At 39.9% G+C, this 25,254-nt stretch overlaps 1 protein-coding gene across 1 annotated transcript; it reads left to right on the forward strand.

Annotated features, from left to right (window-relative positions):
- The first annotated feature begins 975 nt into the window (after positions 1-975).
- AQP1 (aquaporin 1 (Colton blood group)) lies at positions 976-19,950 on the forward strand. Its single transcript, XM_084260062.1, has 4 exons — positions 976-1,439; positions 15,915-16,079; positions 16,492-16,572; positions 18,081-19,950. The coding sequence occupies exons 1-4, from the start codon at positions 1,050-1,052 to the stop codon at positions 18,258-18,260; spliced, it is 816 nt and encodes a 271-aa protein (XP_084116188.1). The 5' UTR covers positions 976-1,049; the 3' UTR covers positions 18,261-19,950.
- The last annotated feature ends 5,304 nt before the right edge of the window (positions 19,951-25,254 follow it).

Here is a 25,254-nt window from a genome sequence, read left to right on the forward strand (position 1 = left end):
TGCAAGATGTGCTTTCACTGCAGAACGTGGGCTAGGAAGCCACCAAATTGGCGTTTTTCCTGCTGGTTAGAGAGGGATGCAGGAGAGGATGCCTGGGGAAACCCTGAGACAACTTTGTGCTCGAACGAAAAAAAATCAAAGAAGTAAATTAAAAAAACAAACAACCCCCCCCAAAAAAAACCCCACACCCAAACCCCCCAAGCTCCAAACAAACACAAACAACTCCAAATCATTTGCCCCCTCAGCATCCAAACTGCACCTATGTATAGCTGCCAGTTTACTTGCAGATATGTTATAGATTTGTACGATGGACACAGGGATTAAAACCAATCCCTTCCCTTCACCAGTTAACACCAGCCTATGTGAGCCTGTGTAAATACATGTTTCTCCGTACAGCCGTGACGCTTGGCATCAGAAACAACTCCAACGCTCCAAAGTGCCAGCAGAAGGGATATTTCCTACCTGTTTTCAAATGAAACAGAGTTACTAAAACCTCTAGAGCGTGGATTTAATTGTCAGTTTTATTTACTACTTTCGGATGTCATCTGCTGCCGGCGGAGCTGTGTGAATAACTTACCAGCCTGCACAGATAACTTTGCTTATTGTTTCAGTCCAGCTCGAGGCAGAAATCCCATAAAAGCTTTCTCTCCGGTCCGTGTGCTGAATGATGACACAGGGGTTAAAGAAGTGAGGGTAAAATTCCTGAAGCACTTGTAAAGACTTTTCCAAGGGTTTCAAAAAGCCTCTTAAAAGCAGCAGCGGAGACTCGATGCTGTTAAGGGAGGGGGAAAGGAAAGAAAAAAAAAAAAGGAAGAAAAAACTTTGGCAGGCATACAGTGTCTTACATCAATCTAGCAGTCAGCATCTATGCTGACTCCTTTTGTGCAACACCCCTTCCCTCCTACAGACCACCCAAAGCCCTATAAATAATCCAAGGACTGTATTTTTTCTCCAGATTTCTCTTCAGACCTCCAAAGGAAAAATATCAGGCAAAGGAAGGGAGAGAGGGAGAAGGGAAAGTGAGGAGGGGAGAGAAAGAGAGAGGAAAGATGGCTAGTGAATTCAAAAAGAAAATCTTCTGGAGGGCAGTGGTGGCTGAGTTCCTTGCCATGACCCTTTTTATTTTTATCAGCATTGGCTCAGCTCTGGGTTTTAACTTCCCAGTGGTGGGCAACAAAACATCGACGAGGTCTCAGGACAACGTGAAGGTTTCGCTGGCTTTTGGGTTATCCATTGCTACCATGGCACAAAGCGTGGGCCACATCAGCGGTGCACACCTGAACCCTGCTGTGACCTTGGGCCTCCTGCTGAGCTGCCAAATCAGCATCTTCAAGGCGCTCATGTACATCATTGCCCAGTGCCTGGGCGCAGTGGTGGCCACAGCTATTCTCTCAGGAGTCACCTCCTCTCTCCCAAACAACCTCCTGGGGCTCAACTCGGTAAGTAGAAACTTTTAATTCTTTTTTTTTTCTTTGTTTTAGTAGAAATGTAGTACCTGTAATTTACTAAAGATGGGAGGTGGGGGTAGAGGGTGGTTGTGGTGACCTCAGGAAGCCAACTTCTTATTGCAGCAGGGGATTCTGTCCTGACTGATATCAGGATGGACCTATGTCATAGGGACAATCCTTCCTCCCCACCTCCATTTCGGAGCTTTAGGACACTAAGGTCATGATCAGTTTTGCTTATGTTCAACTTTGTGCATCCAATTTGCTGAAAGGTGCCTTCTGACAGCAATTTAACCCTGAAATCACTGCCAGTTGCATGATAGAGTCCCTCACATGCTTCTGCAGGTCTCAGGTAACATGCTGATCAATACACCTACCCCAGTGTTAGGTTTTAGCATCTGCAGAACATGGGAATCCCTTTTCAATACCTAATTAATGGTTTGTGTAGCCTGATGCTGATGACTGCAATGAAAGCCTATGGGAACAGTGAGAGAGGAACTTTATCCCCAGAGGTGTGAGCATTACCTGTTGCATTAGGCAGAATGCTCAGGTCATGTCTGACACAGGATCCCAGCTGTGTTTCTCCTTTACCTATGCAAAGATGGGAAATAACCCTGAATTTACCAGTGTGGACTGGGGAAAGATGTGAGGCAGCTAGATTTAACAGGGGTACAGGTCTCAGCTCTCACCCACCCAGGTGCTCACAGCTATTGACCATCACTCTGCATAAAAACTGTCTGGCTGCAACTCCTTCTCCTCACATGTTGTAATTTTACTGCTGTCGCTGTAGTATAGCAAAAGGATAAACACACTTTAAAACTTGAAATCATCCCATTGTCAGAGGCAGTGCTACAGCCACCACAATACACACCATAGTATAAATGGAAGTATTTCTCCCAATTTTGTTAAGAACAAGTACTTCACATCTTCTCTATGGCCCCTTTCTAACAGAATGCTCCTGACTGCTGTTGGAAACTTCAGCTAATTTAAAATCTTCTGCCCATTTCAAATCACAGGGATATTTGGGACATAAAGCTGTAAATATCCCTTCAAAAATCATTTAGGTAAAAGGGAATGAAAGGATTAAAAAGCTAAAAATTAGCTAATAAAGTAATACTGTTTTGCATGTTGTGGCATTACAGTCAGTTCAGAAAATGAGGCAATTTTTGAAAACATAAAATCTGGCTTTTAGAAGGTGGTTCTTAAGCAGCTTGGTACCATCCACCCCTGTATTACTTTGTGAGCTGGCTGCTTACCTCTCTCAAGCTTTTTGCCTGCAGGTATTCTGTTGTGACATTATTTCAGGAATTTTGATGGGTTAATCCAAAACATTTTGGGGAGGAAGAGAGAATCGCTTTATTAACTCCAGAAGGCTGTGGCTGTGTGTATGTGATATGTGATCTTTTCCTCTGAAACCACTGGCAGAGGGAACTGCTCAACCACATGGGACAGGGTATCCGCCCAAGTGGTTTCCTCGAGAGGTCCAACTGCCATTAAACACGGGAGGTCTGGTTTCAGTAGCACTTGGGTTTGGTCTTCCCCTTTTGCTTGCCACAACATGCTGATGGAGGGCTCCTTCCTCTCTCCAAAAGCCCTAAAAGTGTCCATTTGTAAAGGGGTGTGTGTGTGTGTGTGTCTGTAGATGATCACTCCAAACTGCTCCTCAGTCAGTAACTCTCCAGGCTACAAAGGTATAATTCAGAACTCTGCATCTCAGAAGAGATGAGCCTATGGGGACAGATGGAAAGATCAGGAAAGATCAGTGGAATTGCTGATTTTGGTAAACTTAGGAGCCTACTTCGTGAATCTCAAAAATTGCATGTTAGAGTGGAAGATTTGTGTGTGTGTGTGTCCCAGGAATGCCCCTGGAATACAATTGTTTTCAAGACTTCAGAATGCACTGTAGGTAAAATCACATAGAGGAAGTCTCCATCAGGCCAATTTTACAAGTCTGGCAACACTGTGCATGAATTAATGGGTAAAATGATTTCCAAACACTGTGAAAAGCCCCTGTCTCAGTCCTTGTCACTGTGAAGTACTCAGGATTTTTCGTTTTTTCTTTTTTTTATTTTCTCTTTCACAACCAGCTATAAATGTTTTGGCTAGAGGTTCACTGGGAGACCTCCCAGGGGATGGGGAAGGCAACAGCTGTCCTTCTCCCTTGCAAGAACGAACTGGAGAGGAAAGCAAACACATTCATTTCCCACTGAGAAGCTGGGAATGTATGGGGAGGGGAAGGTGGAGGGGACACTTGTCTTGGAGAATGGCAGAGCAGCTGTCCTTGTCCAGAGCTGATCACAATGGGACATATCCTGAAAGCACAGCCCAGCTCCAAGAGCACACTTCAGCAGACAGATGATAAGGGGAAACCACAGAGATTGTGTTTGTGTCATGCTTTTTACCCAAGGACAAGGAAGGGAGGCACAGAGCTGGCATCCCTGCCAGATGCTTTGTCTTCCTGCCCTTCCTGTGGAAAATGAGGTGTATATTCAGTATTGAGAAAAAGAACAGAAGGAGAGGGAGTGCTGTTTGTTTGACAATGTTGGGAAGAGGGCTTGGAAGTGCATGACTCTGTCCTCTGTTATGACCTTCTTGGGCTCCTGGAGGGGTATCTTTTACAGGAAAAGTGTTGTTGGAACAGTTTAATGGAGTCAGTGGCTATCCAGTGTCCCCAGTGGATACTGGGTGGGGTTGCCTGAACTTAGATTTTTCCTGCCCAGCTGTAGGTTCTGCACTGACCGGCCAAGTAAGGAACCCATATCCATAGGTTCCTCTCTAGCTAACAGAGAGACAAAGAGAGGTATGTTACCCCTTAATTCTTTTGAATTGTCCTCCAAAATAGTCTGCTCTTTCTTGGCATGATGAGGCTCCAGGCTTGGGAACCTCCGTTAATTACTCAAAATAAAGTGGGGGGAATCTGTGTCGTTCTCATTGCCAGAAGGGAAAAAGGAAAACACAAGGAAATGGAGTACAAAAAACAGCCATGGAAGGTGCAAGTGGAGAGAAGGAGGGGGAATGAAAAAGCAGGGTTTTCCTTTAACATGTTCAACATTAAGGTCTGTTTTATACTTAGAGACAAGCACAACAGTCACAAATGAAGAGTCAATTGAAATATTTTTAGTTACTTTGTCTGATTCATAATAAGAAATTTTGGTCAATATTCGGAGAGCTATTTAGATTACTGAATCCTTCTAAGACACTTCACTTCCCATATAATTTAGTAGTGATGCGAGTGCCAAGGTAAAAACTTTGAGAATTGGAAACAGTTAAAGAGGAGTAAGCAGTGTGTTTGTTGTTCTAGAAATTTAATTTTTTTTTTCCTTACATCATCTTGTATCTTTTTTTGGCATTTGGATTACTACATGTTACAAATTTCCACTAGGTAAAACTGTAAGAATAGAGAAAACCTAATCCAAAATGCACTCATCTGCCGACGTAGTAGCTGGCTATTGTCTAGTGAGGACAGATCTGTAGTTTGGATAATGGAAGAAACTATTCATCATGGGCAGTTAATGACCAGCAAAGAGCTCAAACAGGAAAAGTGGCTGAGAGGAGACTTCTGTGCTGTAAGGTAACACAATATTTGCAGTTCAGAAATAATTATCTTGTGACTTTTTATCAAGATTTTGAAAACACGCTGAGAAAAGTTCTTTAGCTCAGTTTATTAATTTTTTTAAATAATAAAAATTTGTGAAAATGCAGATACTTCTTTACAATTTCATAATTTCTGTATTTTGGCATACTGGTTAGACTGCCAGGAAATGTGCCCCCCAAGTCTTGGGGCTACAGTTCAAAAACTATTTGAAAACTCTTCCTTGAATTTTATAAAAAAAAGACCTTTTTTAAGTTACACATTTGTAGGCAAGGAAAACAGACCTGAAGGTAGTGTTGTTCAGGCTAGATAAAGAGAAAAGGAAAACAACCAAGAATAACAAATAGAAGAACTTGATTTTAAAAAACACTCAGTGGACTGGCAAATGTTGTTTGTGTAACTAAAGAACTTTCTGAAAAGCCAGCAGAGATCTGTGGTCAGTGGATTCAGAGGTCTGGAGCATTTTCTTAAGACAGGTTGTGTGCCCAGTGTTGGATTTGCTATGGAAGAAGAGCTGGTGCACATAAGGATGCAGCACCCTATGGTGAGGGCCCAAGAGCCCAACTCCAAATTATTTCTCAAAGAGAGGGAGAGAGGAGCCCTTTGATGTCCCTCTTTCTTCATCCCAGGGCCGTACTTGTTACTTTGAGACACCTTCCACCCTCACCAAAGTCATGCTACAGAATGAGTTGCTTTTCCATAGGTCATCCCACCTACTTGGATTGTGGTCCAGCAGCCACAGAGCAGATTTGAACCCCTTTCCTGGACCAAGGTTGTTTTTTTTTTAACTCTGCTGCCCACGTGTGTCCCAGACTCAGCCTTATTCTGCTACTTGGGAAAGCTGAAGACTGGACACCCTCTTGTCTCCAGGAGATGTGAGCATAGGATGGGGCATGTGATGAGTGTATAGTTAACCTCTGCAGAAGTATCATCTTATCTCTAGGACATCAACGGTGGTGATTTTTCTTCCAACTAGTTTTCAAGGGACAGACACCTCTAGTGCAAATATGAAATTATCCCTGCACTGGAAGTTCCCTGGAACACCTTTTAGTGTTATGTGTGGATCAGTCCTGATGTTTTCATCCTGATGTTCCTTACTGAATATTGCAAGGGATCATGGACTGGAATCACCGGTCCCCATATTTGGTCCAAGTCAGTGCACCAGTGGTGGCCCTCTGACCACAGGGAGCAGGACTTGCATGGTTGGCCTTGATGACTCAGTGTTTACCTTGTGATTTCCCTCTCTTTTTCTGCCCGCACCCTATGAGTCTGTTCTCCTCCAACCTCAAATTAAACAAAGTCGGGTTGAGTTGGAAGAATTTCCAAAATAAACTGAGAGCTTGACAGTGTGAGTGGACAATTGAGTAAGTGATACTGCTTTTCCTCTGAGTCAGTATGGAAAATTGCAGTTCCAGAGGTGCTGCTGGATGGACAAGACATGCATCTCAGCTCCTGACCTCTAGTGCTTGTTAAACATCCTTGGATGCCATTTTTTAATGCAGATCATGTGCCTTCCTCAAGTATAAATACAGTGAGCTTCATTCTCCCTGTCAATGCCCTCTGTGCTCCTTGGTTTTGTTCCAAAGTCATTTTATCCTGCCAGCCTTGCCTGTCCTGGGACATCTGCATGTTCAAGCACTTGAGCTTCTGCAAGGGACCAGAAGCTGCTTCATTTTTAGAGTGAGCAAAATGGTTCCTGTACATGAGATTAGCCCAGGGCTTTTATTTCTTAACAAAGAGCACCGCAACAATAGCTCATTATTCAATTTCAATTTTGCAGCAGCAGTCTTTCAAGGCATGCCAGCATTATATTGAATCACACCAGGCCAGGGAGGTGGAACACAGGAAAGGCACCTGCTCAACACTGGCCATAGTTTTGGCTGTTTTCTAATGTGTTCACACAGTGACAGCAGAAACATCTGGGCTGAGATGTAAACCTGATGGTTATCACCCATACTCCAGAGCATTTAGGGATAACAGGGGTTATGACTCTAAACCTTATCTCAGATCTCAAAAGTTATCTTACTTCCATTTCTACAAAGATTTGCTTAGTGCCTCTCTAATAAGGTAGCTCTACGCTGAGTTTTTGGCAGAAACCACACAAGGATGCAGATAGCACAGACATTTTTTGGCACAAGGAGAGGCCCTTAGTGATCACCCACCTGCAGGACAGTCTTTCAGTGCTAGAACAGAGTGTTTTGAAGTGGGCTTTGTGCCACAAACTGGGTCTGCATCCAGAGGATCCAAGGATGGCTGGTGCATTGTTTGAAAAATGCTCTGCAGAGCCTCACATTAAAGGTCCTCTTTATATATTTCCAATTAGAAATTATAGAGATTGATGAAAGGGGAGGACAGAGAGATGTAAAATAATGAGTCACAATACATGTAAAAACATTATTACAGTTTGGTAGGTTGGTTAACATTGTAATTCAAACAGAGGCATGCTGGGATTTTTGAGAATGATTTATTTCTGTGTTTGGCCAGCTGTCAAACTATGTAGGATGAAGTATGAAATATAAGGAAAATTATTTTCCCAGCATTCTTCCTTACTAGTGAATAAACAGTTGAAATAGTTTTCCTTTCCTTAGCATTCTATGTATTATGCCATATGTATTTGGATATTACATGGGTATGTGTATACACACCTCCACACATACAGATCAGAGGTATATAGATAGACTGATGGAAAGATTCTTCAGATGATGGAACCCCAAATGTCTTTTCCTAACATAAATTAACTACAATTAAAAAAACAAAACCCAACCTTATTAGTGGGTGATCTGACACAGCAAGAACCACAGCCTGAGAACAAATGGACATTTCCACAGCAAACATAAGAATGAATGTTATGGATCTCTCCTTGTTAAGTTGATGCAATGGTAAAAACAACATACAAGTCATTGTAGCAGGGCTCATGTATTGCACCAAATAATGTGAAGCTTTGGTTGAGTTGAGAATAGCATTTCTTTAATCAGAGAATTCAAAAAAATAAATGTCACTATCTGGGTTGTATATAGTTACCTTTAAGAGAAGCATTTTTAAAGCAAGGATTCTAAACAACATCACAAGTAGTAATGGAAGAAAAAATAGCCCTTGAAAAATTTCCTGTTTGTCTCAGGAGGAAATTGCCTGTTTTCTTAAGAGCAATAGTACATTTTTGCTTATTTGTCCATTCTCCAGCTTAATTGAGAGAATTCAATAACAAAGATATCTTGCCTGGTATCACAACTGAATATGTCAGAGAAATCTTCATTCTTAGAAAAATCTCCATTCCAGAGTTAGTCCAAGCTATTGTGATTGTACTCAACTTCATAGATAGGGAATGGTCTGTATGTTATGTGACTGCATTTGTCAGTTTTTGTATTTCCCTGTCTTTAAAATGTTGTCTCTATTACCAATGCATAGAGGCAGAGACACCTTTTTCATTGTGGGCTTATACAGTACCTGGCAAAGTGAGACATCATGGGCTGTGGCCGTGCTCCTCAGTACCTCCAGAATAATATAGATACCAATGTCATGGAGCAAGTGAATGTCTCCTGGAGGCTTTTCTGGCCTGACTGGGAGCAATACATGGTCCTGTGTATTTATTAATGTGCAACCTGTTGGGAAAATACCTGTTTGGCATCCAGAACCAAAGCTAATGCTGGTGTTTAACTGAAGTCAATGAGATCTGAGGCTAAAGCATAAAATTAACCTGTTAAAATGAATATGCAGGGCATGACAGGCATCCTGGAGGAAACTCTATAAACAGCAGGAAGGCAAAAAAATTGTGTCCTGAAATGTCTGTAAGGGGTTTCTCTTTTGATATTTGTGGACTGGAAAGGAGCAAAGAAATACTTCTTGTACTTTCCTGGTAGAGTCCCGTGCATCCCCACTCCAGGAACTGCTGAGAGGTACCACAGAAACCCAAACTTTCTCCAGGCTATGGACACTATTTCTATGCCAAGTGAAGTCAATGAATGCTTTCAAAGCACTTCAGCTGTGGCACATACTTCCTTGCACATATGCACACAACTTCTTGTGAAGTTAACGATGACTGTATTTGCACTGAGGAATGAATAAAGTCAGGTTTGTCCCCTTTTCCTTCCTTTGATATGAGTCCTTACTTGATGAACTAGGTGGAGAAATGCAGGAGCTGGAACTGTTGCCGTAATTCCTGAAATCCATTGCACATATTCAGAGTTGTTTTATAACTCCATGGAAATGCCAAATCTTCAATGCTCTGCACAAGACTGACTGTATGAAGTACCTCAGACTTGGAAAGTTTGAAAACTTCACAGGTTTGCTGGATTGTTTGTCTGGAAGTATAAAATGAACATCGCTTTGGTGCAATTGCCAACAACCACAGTGTGAGGTTTGTGCAAATCCAGCTAGTTATTCCAGTAACAACATAAAAAGGAAGATTCCATTAGGCTCAAAATTCAGAAGTGCACAAAATCCCCTACTGAAAGATCATCTCCTTCTGAGCTGACAATCCAGGAGATCCTAAAGAGCTCAGTGGTATAAATGAGTGCTACAAAAGTGATCTGTTTGCTCGAGTTTTCCTGAGTAAAGAAAAAAATCAACCCAATTCATCATTCTTCATCCTCTGAAAAGAAGTTGTTTATATCTCAGCAGCAAGATATTTTGTTAAAAAAAGTTTCCCCCAAGCAACTTTCCCAGGGTCACATAAAAAATTAAAAGTGTAAATGAGACAAATAGATATCTCTAACTAGCTGTGCTAAATGGAATATCTATAGAGTAACTGAATTTACTGTCTGTTGCTGGCCTTACATGTAACTTTTACTTGCTCTAGTTTAATATAAATGAAACCATTGCTCTTCTCTTTACGATGTACCAGGCAGCTGCAACACAAAGCCCCAGCTAGTTTCTCATCAGCCTGAAGACTGGGTGGGAGGAGGGAAGTTAGTCTTGTTCCTGGAGGGTGTCTGCTGTCCAAAGAATGGAAAATATGATTTCTGCTTTGGGAATTGAATGAGTCCCCTTTAGAGCTCTTAAGGCTGTATTTATAGGAAGGATAATCTAGCAAAGGACAATATGTTTTGTCCCTAGGTTCTGCTGAATGCTTCTATTGTTGATCTAGGATACGATCCAAAGCTAATTCTTTGCCTCATAAGCAGCTTCTTCTGAGTGCTCCTGACGTATAATTTGAAGTGAAACTCTTTAGATCTTTACCTGTCTCTACTTACTAAAGAAATTAGACTTTAGCACTCTCTGAATCCCTAACACTCAAATAATGGGTAGAGAAACATACATTTCAGAATGGCAGTGTTAAATAGCAAGGAAAGAAGTGAATAACTGTAGTTAAATAGCTGGGGATAAGGTCTCTGAATACATTTTGACTGTGAGTTGAAGGAAGGTTTATAGCTCTGGAGATCTAGGACAGACTTGCAGGAGAAGAAAGGTACATTATCGAGATGGAAATTATTTTCATGACTGAGTTGGAGCTGAAAGAATTAGAAGAATCAGAAAACTATGAGAGGCCAGATAGTGGAAGATGGTTTTGAGGGAAGTAGGGAGATTAATTTCCGAGATGGAGTTTGAAGAACATTGCGTTAAAGAACTTTGCCCAGATAAACACTTAAATGATATTTGTTATAAACCAGCATAATTAATAATTCCAGCATGGGGATGAAGAAGAGAGCATGAATCATTAAAACTGATGTGGAGTTTTCCTTATTAAGAAAAATAAGGAAAATCAAAGAAAACAAAGTTTAAGTTACAGGAATAAAATGGAGTAAGACAGAATTTGCTTGAATAAAATGTTAAATGTCTCTGTTTAAGAAAAAATCTGCTATGGGAGAGATAAGCTAACAATTTTGAATGTTGAAATCATCAGGTCTGGTGCAAGTTTTAGCTGTTTGTTTGAATTTAAAACACAAGGAAAAAGGTCTGTCTGATATAAAGATAACATTTATTGCAATACAGTTTCTTGAAATGCTAGACAGGAAAACACAATTCCTCTCCCAACATGAATATTAAAAACAATTTAATAAACAGAAACACATTTATGGTCAATCCACAACATGCTGCTTATTATTTGCCAGCCATGCTATTGCTGGGGCTCTGCAAAAGCAGTCTTACCTGTGGGATGGCTGGGATATTCAAAGAAGAGAAGTCCCAGCCATCAGAGATGTTTTATTTGTCACTGAATTTCTGTGGCTCAATTTTCCTCCCTCTAAAAAATATCAGCAGCCAACATGGCTTGTGGGTCACAAGAATGGAGAGAATTGACATTTCCCAACTGAAAAAAGACTTCTACATTTCCAGGCATTTATCATTTTTCAGGAACAATGAGAAACTAATCCCTATTATATGAAAGTAGGCTGGACCCTAGAAGTTACAATCCATAGCTAAGGATTTCTTGGATAAGATGGAGCATAGCACCATGTGATTAAACCACCTTGCATAACAAACTGTCTTATCCATGTAACGGGAAACAGGTTTGAACTCGATATGCTTTCACTCCTAATGAGAAAAATATGAAGCTGCTAGAGAAGTACACAGTTGGGTTTACCTTGGGCCAGTTTAATTTCCTGTCCCCATTTCTCTTCTGAAGGCAGACAACTAATAAATATCCTGCTCCAAGAAAAAAAACAACCCAAATGTAGAAAGGAAGAAAACCCAACCCACCCCATACCGTTAATTTGGTACCCATTTCCCAGGACTAAAAGGAGTGTTCATCTCAATTAGTTGAGACCAGAGCAGCACTGAGGGAATTGTGTCTCAGACCTTCCCATGGGAAGAACCTTTCCGAAGAATCAAGGTTTCTTATATGACAGTTCAGCTTGGAAAGGACTTCAGGGGTTCTCTAGTCCAACTTCTTGCTCAAAGTGAAACCGGCACTGAATTTAAACCAGGTTATTCAGGAGCAGCAGTAACGTTACCAGATAAAGCTGATCTCTGAATAGGGAACCAATATTATACTTTATCCCACGTCTGGTAATGCAAAGCAGAAGCCTTCAGCATGCCCTTTGTGCTTCCTTAGGTTCCAACCAGTTGCAACTCAGGAGCTTTCTGAATGAGATTTATATAAATCAAATTCTGAATGTGATTTCTATGTATTAACTGAATTCCAGTGGATTTTTCTTCCATGAACTTGATCAGATATATACATCTACATATAATTCTCAGATCTTGCCAATGAAGTAACCCATTTCTTGGGCATGGTTCTGGTGCTTATTATATCAAAATAGTGACTTAGAAAGGAAGTTTGGATGAACAAATCATGTGAACAAGAAAGGGGAAGTCTGGATTGACTCCTATGGTGTGGGAAACCGTGTTGGAGATGAATGTGGGCTTGTATATTTAATTTTAATCCCTTAGAGTATATTTGATTCCTTAAAGCACTGAATCCACTCCTTACAAGTCTGAAGCATGAAAAGCTCAGGGAGATACTGTGCCTGTTCCCTGTCCTCTGATAGTTTTTCAGCTGCTGTAATAATGATCATTATCTAGAATGCAGAGACCTAAAATGCAGAAAATGTGAGTTACTAGTCTGAGATGAGGTCAGAGGTTTCCCAGGAGCAGATAAGGGCAAAAGCAGTGTTATCCCACAAACTTTTTTGTGACTGCTGCTAACTAGTCAACAAATGGGAAGAAAAGTCACTGGGAAGGGACGTCTGCACCCCAACACTACAGTAGAGGTGACAGTCTCTTATGTTTCAAGGCATTGTTCTATCTATTTAAGAACCAGAATAAAGGTCTCCTTATATTCTGAATATTCTCACTAGCAGAATGCTAGAGGTTAAGATCAGAGTTTGATTTTTGGCTTTCTTTTAGTGACAACCTCAGGTAGTCAGGCCTCTGTGATGTATAAATACTACTTCCTATTACATTCAGATTAAACTTTAGCCAGACCTGAAGCTTTTGGAGTCAGATATCCTACCAAAAATTCAAGCCTTCTTTAAAACACCTGAATGGCACATAGAAAGTACAATGAAATATGTATGTATAAATGCACATTTTAGTCTGACACTAGGAAATACACCTTCCTACCACCCATGTCATACTTTGCCTGGGATATGTTTTGGGTGGTGAAGACTCATGCTGTTCCATGTGTTGCTCTACCCTGGATGGTCCGTGCTGCTACCATAATGACACAATAGCTCTGACAAATAGTCAAATAATGAAGGTCTGTGATGCTGCTCTTTCATACTGCAGATCCACAGGCCACGGCAAAGCAGAACATCCAGGGTTTGCCTCGGTTTGCCTCATGTTGGAACATGGCCCAGAGTCCTTGCTCTCACAGTGGAATCTGACGTCCCTGGCAGGCTGTGTAAAATTACATGCTGGAGGAAAGCAAAAGGTTTCCTATGACATTTCCAGGTTTTCTTTGATTCCACACAGCCCATCAATAAGTGTTGATTAGCAGAGAGAATGACCTCAAGTCACGTCAGCTGTAGGATGTGTTTTCCTGGAGGGAAAGGAAGAATATGATTTCCACCTCTCAAAGATAAGGACTATCACAGGCTTTAAAAACATGACTTTGCTCTTACTGTCTTTTTTCTTTTGTAGAAGCCCTTCAAATGAAGGGAAAATCTAATGGTAGGTCAGCGTTTAACCCTCTAAAATGCTAAGAATTTGTCCAATAATGACATTATAAAAAAAACCCAACCCAAAACATCAATGTGTCAGGCATCAGACCTCACATCTAGATTTGCTGGGGTTTTAATTAAAAATGTTTATTTTTCAAAGGGGATGACAAAAGTAACACAATGTTAATTTAGTAGTATATAAAGTATTCAACATGAATTTCTGTATCATGTAATTTTCACTGCTAGCTCATCTGCATATATTTACATCAGGCTTGTATTTCTCATATGTAAATCCTATTTATGCTGAATGTTTCATTAACTGATTTTGGTTCAAACTTTACGGATGCTGAAGGAACCAAAATGTCCACTGTTTCAACCAGAATTCTCACCTATCTGTTGATAAACTGATTGTAACTGAAAGGATATCAGTCCTACATATTAAATAAAAACATGTACAATATGTTATTAATGATTCAGATTGGCAAGTCTTATAAATCTATGTATTTTCACTGGTTTTAACATCCCTTCTTTCAGTGCTTAGTAATCTGATATTATGCTGCTTTGTTACAGAGGAGAAACAAGAACAGTGAGTAGCAAAGGTGGAAAGTGAAAGAGCTCAGTTCTAAGGTTATTCAAATATTACATTTGGGGTAATTAGGGCATAAAACCACAAAACCCAATTCAAAACATGATTTCCCATAGTTTCATTGTTCTGGACAGGTCACAGTAACATTTAATGATATTTTTGCCATGTTTGCAAGGTTTAACACAGAGGTTATGACAGATGGGATAACCTACTGATAGCACTATTCTTGAACATAGGTTTTGCAAAGTTTGCTTCCTACTCTGAGTCACTCACATTCTCAGTTTCTCTGGCCTGTGTTCAAGCTCATATTTCATCCTACCCATGCAAAGTAGTTATTTCTGCTTAACACCAGTTATTCAGCTCACATACAGGGCTGTCTTGTCTTAACTAAAATACCAATGAATATAGAAATTTGAAGCAGAATTCGAAATTTGTTATAACATCAAAATGTTTAGCACATATTTTCTTGTTAAGCTCAGGTTTCTAAGATCACTCTGAGATATAACATTTCTACTGTATAATGTAAATCACAGTGGTTTCAATATGTTCTACAACATTTACATTAAAAAGAAACTGTACTAATTTAATAATTAATAATATATTGGAATATCTATGCCAGTGTGACTTTTTCTAGAGTATCTGCTTTGCTTCAGTAGGAAACCAAAGACTTCCCCTATCAACCCCCTTAGGATTCCTGGATTGTGGATGGTTTTTATGGCTCCCAAAGAAGTTGAGTGAGATCCAGCTTGAGTTTAAGACACCTACAATATGTCTGCATGTGAATTAAGTGTTTAAGTTATTGTTGTAGTCAGATGAGATTTGGTGAATACAAAATAAAAGATAGAGCTATTTGGCTGACTCTCAAATGATCACCTATATTTCATCAGCCAGATGATGACATTGATTACATTCATTACCTTTCCAATGTAGAGGTACATTGCCTAAACACTGTTGTCTAGAGACATTTTATATACCTTTAGTCTTTAGGACTTGTGTAACATCTACCAGTGCCACATGAACACCAGGGATATCTCAGGATATTTCAAGTGGCATTAGAAATTTGTTTACAGGCAATTGAATGATGGCATAGGTGTCTTAATGTGGAAATCTGCCCACAGGACCAGGACTTTGCAGGACATTGATCACTTAAGTCCTTATTTTGAAAAGGGTCATATTTAATTACAGAAAATAAGTAGTGGTTGGAGAAGAGAAGATTCAGAGACAGGTACTTTGAAGCTACCCAGAGCTATACACTTTTTCTTGCTGTCTGTTTCTCCCTTCTTCCTCCTGCCCTTGTTTTCTCAGCAATTACTGCTGAAGGCAAACTGAACAATGTTTAACATGACCACAGGATCCTCATTCTCAGAAGCAATGAATTAATGTCTCAGGGCACCACAGTTTAATTCTATGGGTAGAGAACAATGTCTGTCTCATTTCTTTCTCACACATAAATCAGATACACTCTCACTGTGTCTAGTGGTTGAGCGTTCACTTTGGGTGGATGCAGCAATCATGCAGCTACGTTGAATCATCAATAAAATCATTATGTCTAGACTTGAGTGTTTCAAAACTAATTTTTGTTCACTTTTTTTCCCCTCATTTTTTTTCCTTTTAAGCAAAAGCAACTTAATGAGAGAATTGGCTGTGCAGAACTCTCTTTTCCTATTGGGAAAGCAGATCTTGCAAAACTTTGTTGAACTGGCTGAAGTCAGTTAGGAATATCAAGTGACATTTTACTTCTTGTCTCCATGCAGCTTTCAGAGGGAATCAATGCAGGCCAAGGACTTGGTATTGAAATCATTGCCACCTTCCAGCTGGTGTTGTGTGTCCTTGCCACCACAGACAGGAGAAGGAATGATATCACCGGATCAGCACCTTTGGCCATTGGTATCTCCGTTGCCTTGGGACATCTTCTTGCTGTAAGTTTTAGTCCTAACAGTTGATATGTGCAACATCCCACCTAAGGTTAGGCCAGTGAAGGCACAAAGATGATGGACAGATGATAGGTTTTTGCTTCTCCTGCTACTTCAGAGTCTGGCCTTGTTTCTGCAACATGCATGGCCCTTCTTTCTAGGGTCATGTGGCTGTGGCAGTAAGTGATGAGGTTGCACATCCAGGAGGAGTCATTGCAGTAGGATCTTTTTCCCTGGTGGGAAAGAACCGGCACATGGCAAGCAGTCTTTCCCCCTTTCTCTGAGGAAGAGTGGGTGGGATGAAATAAGCTGTTGTGAGCATCTGAACCATGCAGCAGGCTCCCAGTTGCCCTCCTGTGCAATGCAGATGACACATATGCATCACTGCCTCACTACTTGTTCTCTTTCCATCTCCTAGATTGATTACACTGGTTGTGGAATTAACCCAGCCAGATCTTTTGGCTCAGCACTGATTGCCAACAACTTTGAAAATCATTGGGTAAGTTGAATATTTTTTTTTAACTTACTAGGTGCTCTGCATATACATAATCTACAAGATCAGAAACATTTAAATACATATCATTAGCACCAAGTCAGTGAGTTTCCATTTTTAGTTCATTTAAGGAGGAATAATCTCCTTTTGCTCCTGAGCAGCTTCAGAAAATTACAAAGTTCTGAAACTGAGTGCATATGGTCAACGTAACACAGTAGATTTCCTTAGGTTATTTCTGTTTATGTTTATTTATTTCAAATATTTTGACTATTAGAAACGCATTATGCAGAATCCTGTATTCAGTATTTACTGTTTAAACTGAGTTTCTTAAACTACACTGCTTAATCTGCTAAAACCTAATTCATGAAGGTTCTTAAACAGATTTATAAACTGACATGGATCATCTGATATTTGGAAGCTAATAAAATGTTTATTTCTTAGAGTTGATTGCTTGTTTATGTACTTCCATGCATAAGTGCTCTGAGACATTAAAAATTTTAGATTATTCTGTGTGGTTAAAATGAGGACCTTCACAAAAAATTATTTCACTGAAACTCAGTAAAGTACAGTGATATTAAAGCTCTACATAAGCAAGTGTTCTTGAATATTTGAAATGTAGCTTGCTCCAACTCTCCTACTCATGTTTTTAGCAGAGACTTACATAGACATTTGTGGGAATTTAGTGGTAGTACAACGGGTTGTGAAAATTTTGGATATGGATGTCACTTTAATCTACACAGTAAAACACAAAAAGAGGACAACAGGGAAAAGTTGCCATTATCTCCATTTTAAACACTTTTATTTGAATACTAAAATAATGAAACTAAGCTAGCACCTAGTATTTTCAGAATTTCATAGAAAAAAATATTTTCTTTTGTACAGAGAGGAGATAGAGGTAATAATTAATAATAAACCACTGATATTGCTGTATAAATAAACCATGATTTCGAAATCAGGAACTCTTTGGCTATACAAATCCCTCAAAACAATATGTTACTCCTAATAAAATCAACCTGTCTACTAAAATGCTTGTATTACCTCCCCCTCCAAATTTTACTTGTCTGAAGTGATTAGAGCAGTACAATTACAGCAGTATCACTAGCTAAATAGCAGTTAGCAGGAAATTAAGCCCCTAATTAGGTCCTTACTAAGTATCGTTTTCTAATTTTCCTATTACTGAAAGTTAGTGGGAGAATGGAATCTAATGCCCTTGTTGCCCCACCTTGGCAAATCTATTTGGAGTAACAGAGGTGTTTTGCCAGTAGGTACTTAATTTTAAATATCAGAACTTGACAATTTAGTCACAGTTATTAATTTCCACTATTAATTGCCAATTCATGGCAAGGAATTTCTGGTTTCTTGCCATGTGATTAATGAAATGTTCAGGTGATAGACTGGCAATTTCAAGTTTTTCACTGTAAATTTCATGGTAAAAATCCTCAGAGGGGATATTCAGAGCAGCGTCAAATGCACTAGTAGCTGATGCTTTAACTGGGCTTGGAACTGTGTTTCAGATCTTCTGGGTTGGCCCAATCATTGGAGGAGCAAGTGCTGCCCTGATTTATGACTTCATCCTGGCTCCCAGAAGCAGCGACCTGACTGACCGCGTGAAGGTGTGGACCAGTGGCCAAGTAGAAGAGTATGATCTGGAAGGAGATGATATGAACTCCCGGGTTGAAATGAAGCCAAAATAAAGGAGACAAGGGAAAAAAGAAAAACCAACACATTGGTTTCTGAAGTTTTTGTCAGTGTTATAGACTCTTTGTAAACCAGCAAGCAGTACTTTGGTTTTTAATTCAATATGGTTTTCTATTTTATGCTCCCAATCTTAATAGCATTTTTGTATCTGGGGTTTTTCAATTACAACGTCTTCAGGCCATGAGGTCATTAGACACGTTTGTGTGAGCTAAATAAACTGGGCTGAAATTTAACCCTTGCCTCATCACCACCAAATTTTCTGTTGTCTTCAGCATGGGTGGTTCTCCCAGCACATCTCTCAGTAATGATAACTAGTTCAAATGTCTGTTTGCTGAAAGAATAAATAAGAATAAATACTGAGGACAGAGAACCATCTGCACCAATAACGGGGGCCTTAAACCAGAAAAAAGATTTATACAGATATACATGGCTGGTATCTAATTCCAGCAGTGCACGTGAAAATATTTCACAAATTGTTGCCCTAAAGCATCTTTTGGAAGGAAAGGCCACTAAAAATTATTTGTTATGTAGAATTAACCATAATTCTCTAAACAATTAATAATCTCTGAGAAAGAGAGGCAGAAAGTTAGTCAGGGCAAGAATCTCTGGAGTCCCAGGTTTCATTTAGTTTTTCTTGTGTTTCATTCTCCCTGACCCTGCATCCAGCTCATGGTGTGGAGAGAGAATATATGACAAAAAATGTATAGGAAGATTAATTCCCAGGAAGTAATAACTAGTAGTCAAATTGGAGAGTAGCGATAATGATGGCAACAAGAACAACATGACTCCAATACGTAAACAGGATCTGATTGTTTCTGTGACTGCTCTTCTTTTGTTCATCTTACATACTTTAACTGTATGTTTTAAAGCAAACTAGGGAAAAAAGTGAAAAGGGCCCTTTTCTTCCTGACCCCATTCTTCTAGCCAGTGCTATTCATCCATTCAGGGACAACGGATAGATATACACACAGTGTGTTTTCTAATGAGGGACAAATAAATACCTGTGTGTAAGTCCATTTTTGGGGTCATTGCTTTGTTTTATATATATATATATATAAATGTTTATATATATGTTTTATACAGAAAGCCTAGTATACTGTTTTGTAAGAAAAAAAAAGCATAAAACAAGAGGAAAAAATTGCATCAGTGCTTAGCAAAATAAATGACACTGGAAATGTAAAGACAATTAACACTCCAAATGACGTGGAAGACTATTTTCTGTTTTCATTTTTGTGTTTGTGCTACTTACGATTTCCTGAGTAACCCAAAGCATTAGCTGATCTTACCTACTAACTATAGAATATAGTTAAAGCAGATACTTGCTGATATCCTTGTTCTGCACTAAAGAGTTTTACATAAGAAATGAGGCCCAGAGGAAGCTACACAAAAAGCTGCAGCCTTTACCTTCAGACAAACACCCCAGAGGTTATATGAAGGATGTTTCTTGTTAGAGAGACAGTGTGGACTTGGAATTGAGAGAGGGTTGACACTGGAATTCTTATGGCTTGGATCATTTCACCAGGTTGAGAAGTACTTAAAAAAAAAAATTGCCAGCAAATGAAAAGAGAATACATTTTATTTTTCTTGTCTACTTTTGATGTGCTATCCCACGTATTGTCTATGTACATACAGCATGATTGGATTTTGGGGTGGTATAAAATTAAATAAAATCAGTTGTGCTAACACACAAAATGTTCACGACTCTTGTTTTTTAATTAACCTTGCAAAATAATGCAATTTCATTTTCTATACAGTTCTTCAGATGCCAACCGGTAAGATTGAGACAATTTCTGCATTTCCACTCCTGACTGCTCCTTTGACCTGATGCTAGACTTTGGGGAAGGGAAGGTTTTTCTCTGTATGGCAGGCAAAGCAGGACCTCACCTACCTAAATTATACTTAGAAACTAAGCAGGATACCATGACATTTTTTCAACTTCATTGTCTTGTATCCTATGGCATCCATCAATCCTTTTTTTTTTGGCTATAATCTATGAGCCAGAACAGTTTCAGAAGTAATATACAGTAAAGAGTTTGACAACTTGAGGTAACAACACATATAACAATGTAGCAAATGTGATTAATTTGGTCATTAGTCTACACCTAGTGAAGAGAAATATCTTCACCTGTTTTCTTCATTTCAAAGTTCAAAATTTTGAAGACAAGCAATAGGGCTACGTCATGTTAGCTGCTCTAGCTGCTGCATATTACTGCAATAATAAATAAAATAGATGAAAGATGTGTAATAACTTTCACTAGGTAAGGAACAAAACCCAGGTTAAAGTAAATGAAGTGTGATTTATTAGCTTGTTTATTCACAGTGATAAAATTTAAACGTTTACAGTAAAGCTCCTGGAAAAGAAGTGAAAACGTATTTCAACAGAATTCCAGGTTTAAACCCCTCCCTTCTTAAAGAAGGAAAAGCTTAATGGTACTTTTAAAGTGCTTTTGTAGTACTTAGATCCTGAACTGAGAGCAGCAGTTTCTAAACAATGCAAAGCAGTAGCTGCTAATCGCCTCCCCACTCGTGGCACAAATGGTTTTGCTTTGTGCTAGAGAAGCACACTTAGAAGCTGTCTTAATCTCATTAAAATATTTGGAGGATACCCAGCAAAAGAATTGAAAGCACGAAGGAGCAAGTATCGAAACCCACTAACAAATGTCAAGTGGGCAAATGTATTTACATGGGATTCAGAAACTGAACAAAATCTCCCTGACGTCAAGAGGATGCCTGGAACACAGTTGTTTCAAGCAGCTCCCATGATGTATGTGCTAATATTTCCTGACCTGTGGACATACAGTCCTTGTCTGTGCCTTTGTGATTCCTCTGGACAAACTTCTGTATTTACATCACTTTCTAAGAGGAAAAGATGATGAAGAGCGGATGCTGTTGTGGAATAGCTAGGAGCCACCAGCCACGGTATCCATAGCCACCCTGTTGAGCAGCCCAGAGAGAGTGACTACAGAGATGCTACTAAATGACACACAGGGCAGCATTCTCAGGTAGAACACAGTTGTCAGTGCCTGTTTGGACCATCTCAACTAATTCTGTCTCAAAATTTTCCTGGGCAAAATTGAACAATGCAAAGATGAGTCACTTTTGTTTTGTCTGAGGCCAGTTGTCATCCCAGGGTGACAGCACCATCAGTGGAGATGTTCTCACTCTGCACTTTAGACAGCTAACAAAGTACTATAGGATTTTTGTGTGCACCAGCACAAGCCAACTTAAAAGAAGCCTGTGCAAGGTGCTTGAAATTTGTCCCTGGATAAATCCCTGCCACTCCATTAATTCTATAGACAATCTGAGGAGATATGGGTCCTAACTTTAGTCATCTATCTTTAGAAGTAAATACATGCTCTGCCTCCCTATTGCAATTGTGGTAATTTAATTTTAGATTCCATGTTACTTGACTCTACATAGATTTTTAACACGTGCAAGGAAAGAAAGGCGATTGAAACATAACATAATGACAGCCAATAAGCCAGGAAGCTTCCATTGTCTTTCCATATCCACCAGCTGCACCAGTCACAATTCACAGCTTAATGTTTTTAAAAATTAAAATAAAACAATACGTCTGATCTGGAGTTTCTCATAGTATTCCAGTGCTTTCCCTCCTTTTACCCAGCTGAAATTTGAACGTGCCAAGAGGCACACAATAAAATTAAATTAAAAATATGGCTGTTATGATTCAGTTGAAACCTGGGCTCTAGTAAACATCTGTGTCAGGAATGGTTCTGAGTGTCATTTTACTCAAGCCTGATGTCCTTGAAAGGACCATATATTTTGTATATAAGCTGTCTGCTATTACAGAAATTACTTAGCTCAGAGTTCCTTCTGGGGACAAATGAATCATTTTATAGACTTTCCAGAGCTGAAATGGAAAAATCAAATCTCTGTTTAAATAGGTTGATTAATAATTAGGCATTAGCCATTTATGAGATCACATTGCTTTAGGTTCTTGAAATCTTATGCCACATAGGGCACAGTTCTTGATGACTTCAAAATCCCCTTCTGCTCTTGCACATAGCTGATATGTTCAGATCTACAAAGGAACTTAACACACTCAATTCTGATTTGACTTTGCTAAAACCCTCTTAGTGAAATCCTGTTCTCACTGAAGCCACGGTCATTGTCTGTTATTTATTTTGAGAAGGTAACATTTGATCCCAACTATTTCTCATCATATTAAACCGCAATTTACTATTAGATCACTTATTTGGTGCTGTGTGTCTTTGCTTCTGAACAAAACTTTTTGGGGACCTGTGATCTTGACCACTTTCACATACTCATGAATGCCTGTCTATGGCCATGCTGGTTCTATATTCTGTTTAATCCTTTGGGGAGAGATGGGCAGGTAACAGTGATTGGCAAAACCAGTTACCTACTTCAGGTACAATGGTCTATCATCCCTATTGCCTTTAATACTGTGATTAATTATTATATACTTCAGGGTTTGGTAAAGAAATTGAGCACAAAATAAACACAAGAATGAAGAATGGTTGGAGGGAAGTGACAAATGGCATAAAAGGCAACTGATTTGTGGGCTTTATTTGTACTCCAAAAGATTAATTTAACCTTAGTTGAACTATGTACCTTACTGCCTTTGAGCCATGTCTGTTTGAACAACAGGTCTTCAACTTTTTAAATCATTGTGTTATGAGATTTATAGATTTTGATAAAAAAGAACCCAGAAACTCAATACACTCCCCTTTTCATGATCTCCTGAACTTCCCGATCTGTCATGCTCTAAAATTTGCCATGAATTGCCCTCATTGTGCCATTTCCTCTGTTTTGTTTCTATTCTTGTCTTAGAGCAGGAATTAAGAAGCTTGTGGAAAATGATCAACATACTGATACTACTTGCCAGCTTTTGTAGCATTTCTAGACATTTCTTTCCCCTTTCTTGTCATTCCATTTACACTTCATTACCAAGGTCCTGAGGGACTACTGACACTTAAAGGTGATCCCTTCATTTAATCTCTTCTCTCTTGTGCTCAGTTCCCTTTTCTGAAGGGTGTATCCCTTACTCCTAGACAAAAACCTGGAGAGACCATCTATGAATTCAGGGGGATGTGCGTGCATGTGTGTGTGTGTGTGTGTGTGGTGTTGTTGGGTTTTGTTGGGGTGTTTTTTGCCATTGAAAACAAACAAAGCAATGTTCCCTGGAAGCATGGGAGCCAAACAGAAACTCTTGGCAAAAGGTGGATGTTAAGTGCAATTGCTGGAAACAGTTGTACTTTTTTTCCTCCTTTTTTTTTTTCCTGAAAAGTAAATGGAACACTTGCAGGTAGCAATCCATCCAAAAGACCGATGTGACTCTTAAAAAGACAAGCTACAGCACACACTTGGTTTCCTTTGGGGACTCCAGCTTTTTCTTGTTTCACCATTTCACATTATTACTTACTCAAGAAGAGCCTGGCATGAATTATAAGGGAGAGGGGGAAATGATAGGCCTGCCTGATGTTATATCCTATCAGTGCTGCGTGGGAAAATACAGTCACTTATACAGTGACTGTCTTTTCTGTCTTGGTGCCAGATCTTATTTACTCAAAAATGGTTTAGCATTGTTCAGGGAGTGCAAGAAGAGCTAAGTTATATTCCTGTCTCACTTTTTAGTGTTTTGCATAGTCATGGTAGTGCAAAATGGGGTTTTTTGTGATTCAAGGGAATGGACAATAACATTTTCATGTCTGCTATAAGAAAGCTGATATCAGCTCTGGCTGGTCATTAGCCAAATGTGGGAGTGAATCTCAAACACTTATTTCAATCTGTGAGAACCAGAAAGATCTACAATGTGCCTATTTAATGCACTACATTTGTGTCCAAGCAGTACTAACTTGTCTGCTGCTGCTGGAGAGGCCTGGAAAGTCCTGTGAGAAGTAAGCATTAAGTAGTGAGACTGTTTTCTGTAGGTCTTGCTCCTTGCTAATCCATGTTAGTACATTTCTGTGAATCTTCATGACTCTTGCTTTTGCTAAGTTATTGATGAAGGAGATACGAACCTACAGGCTGAGATTTATTTGTTTTATTTTGTTTTCATTCTTGTCATTGCTGAGTCAGAGAGATTTACATCTTTTTGCATCAGACTTTGTCTGTTGAATGCAGAGAAAATGTTTTATGAATCTATGTTCACTTTTCCATGTGGGTAAGGGACCGGAAGGAATGTGAAAGCTGTACTTGGCTACTGAAACAATTAAGAAAACACCTTCTCTTTTGGTTGTCAAGAAACTCTTGCCACATGTAACATACTGAAAGATGACCGTGGTGCATTGTACTTGGAAGAAAAAGAAAACAAGCCCAAAACACGCTACTCAGAGCCACTGAGGTGAAGGGCTCCTGAGTGGAAAATTGTGACCGTGATCCTTCCCTGAACAGCTAAAACCACAGCAAAAGAAACCAAGGGAGAGAGAGGGTTTCCCAGCTCCCTCCGGGCATGTGAGAGGGAGCTCCTGAGGACAGGCAGCTCTGACTCAGCATGAGCAGGGCCAAGAGTGAAGGTGGCCAAACTCCCTCATGTACAAGAGCAGGCCAAGGGAGCGCGCTGAACAGGATGGGCAAACAGGGTGTGACATGGCAGAAGGGCGGGCAAATAGGATGGGCAGTCAGGGCGTGACATGTCAGAAGGGTGGGCAATCAGGAAGTGACATGTCAGAAGGGTGGACAATCAGGGAGTGACACACCAGAGGGGTGGGCAATCAGGGCGTGACATGTCAGAAGGGTGGGCAATCAGGGCGTGACACATCAGAAGGGTGGACAATCAGGGCGTGGCATGTGAGAAGGGTGGATAAACAAGGTGGGCAATCAGGGTGTGGCACACCAGAAGGGCGTGGCAAGGCAGTTTGCATGGCAGTGGTTAATGTCATGGCATGTCAGACGGGTGGACAATCAGGGTGTGATACATCAGAAGGATGGGCAATCAGGGCGGGGCACACCAAAAGGGCGTGGTGAGGAAGTTTGTGGGGCAGTGGACAATCAGGGCGTGGCATGTCA

Source organism: Gallinula chloropus (genome assembly GCF_964237585.1).
Source record: "Gallinula chloropus genome assembly, chromosome: 2".
Lineage (NCBI taxonomy): Eukaryota > Metazoa > Chordata > Aves > Gruiformes > Rallidae > Gallinula > Gallinula chloropus.

Coding starts and splice junctions, on each gene's coding strand:
- AQP1 (XM_084260062.1), top strand. CDS start 1,050: ATGGCTAGTGAATTCAAAAAGAAAATCTTCTGGAGGGCAGTGGTGGCT. Junction 16,080..16,491: donor CCTTGGGACATCTTCTTGCT/GTAAGTTTTAGT, acceptor TCCATCTCCTAG/ATTGATTACACTGGTTGTGG. Junction 16,573..18,080: donor ACAACTTTGAAAATCATTGG/GTAAGTTGAATA, acceptor ACTGTGTTTCAG/ATCTTCTGGGTTGGCCCAAT.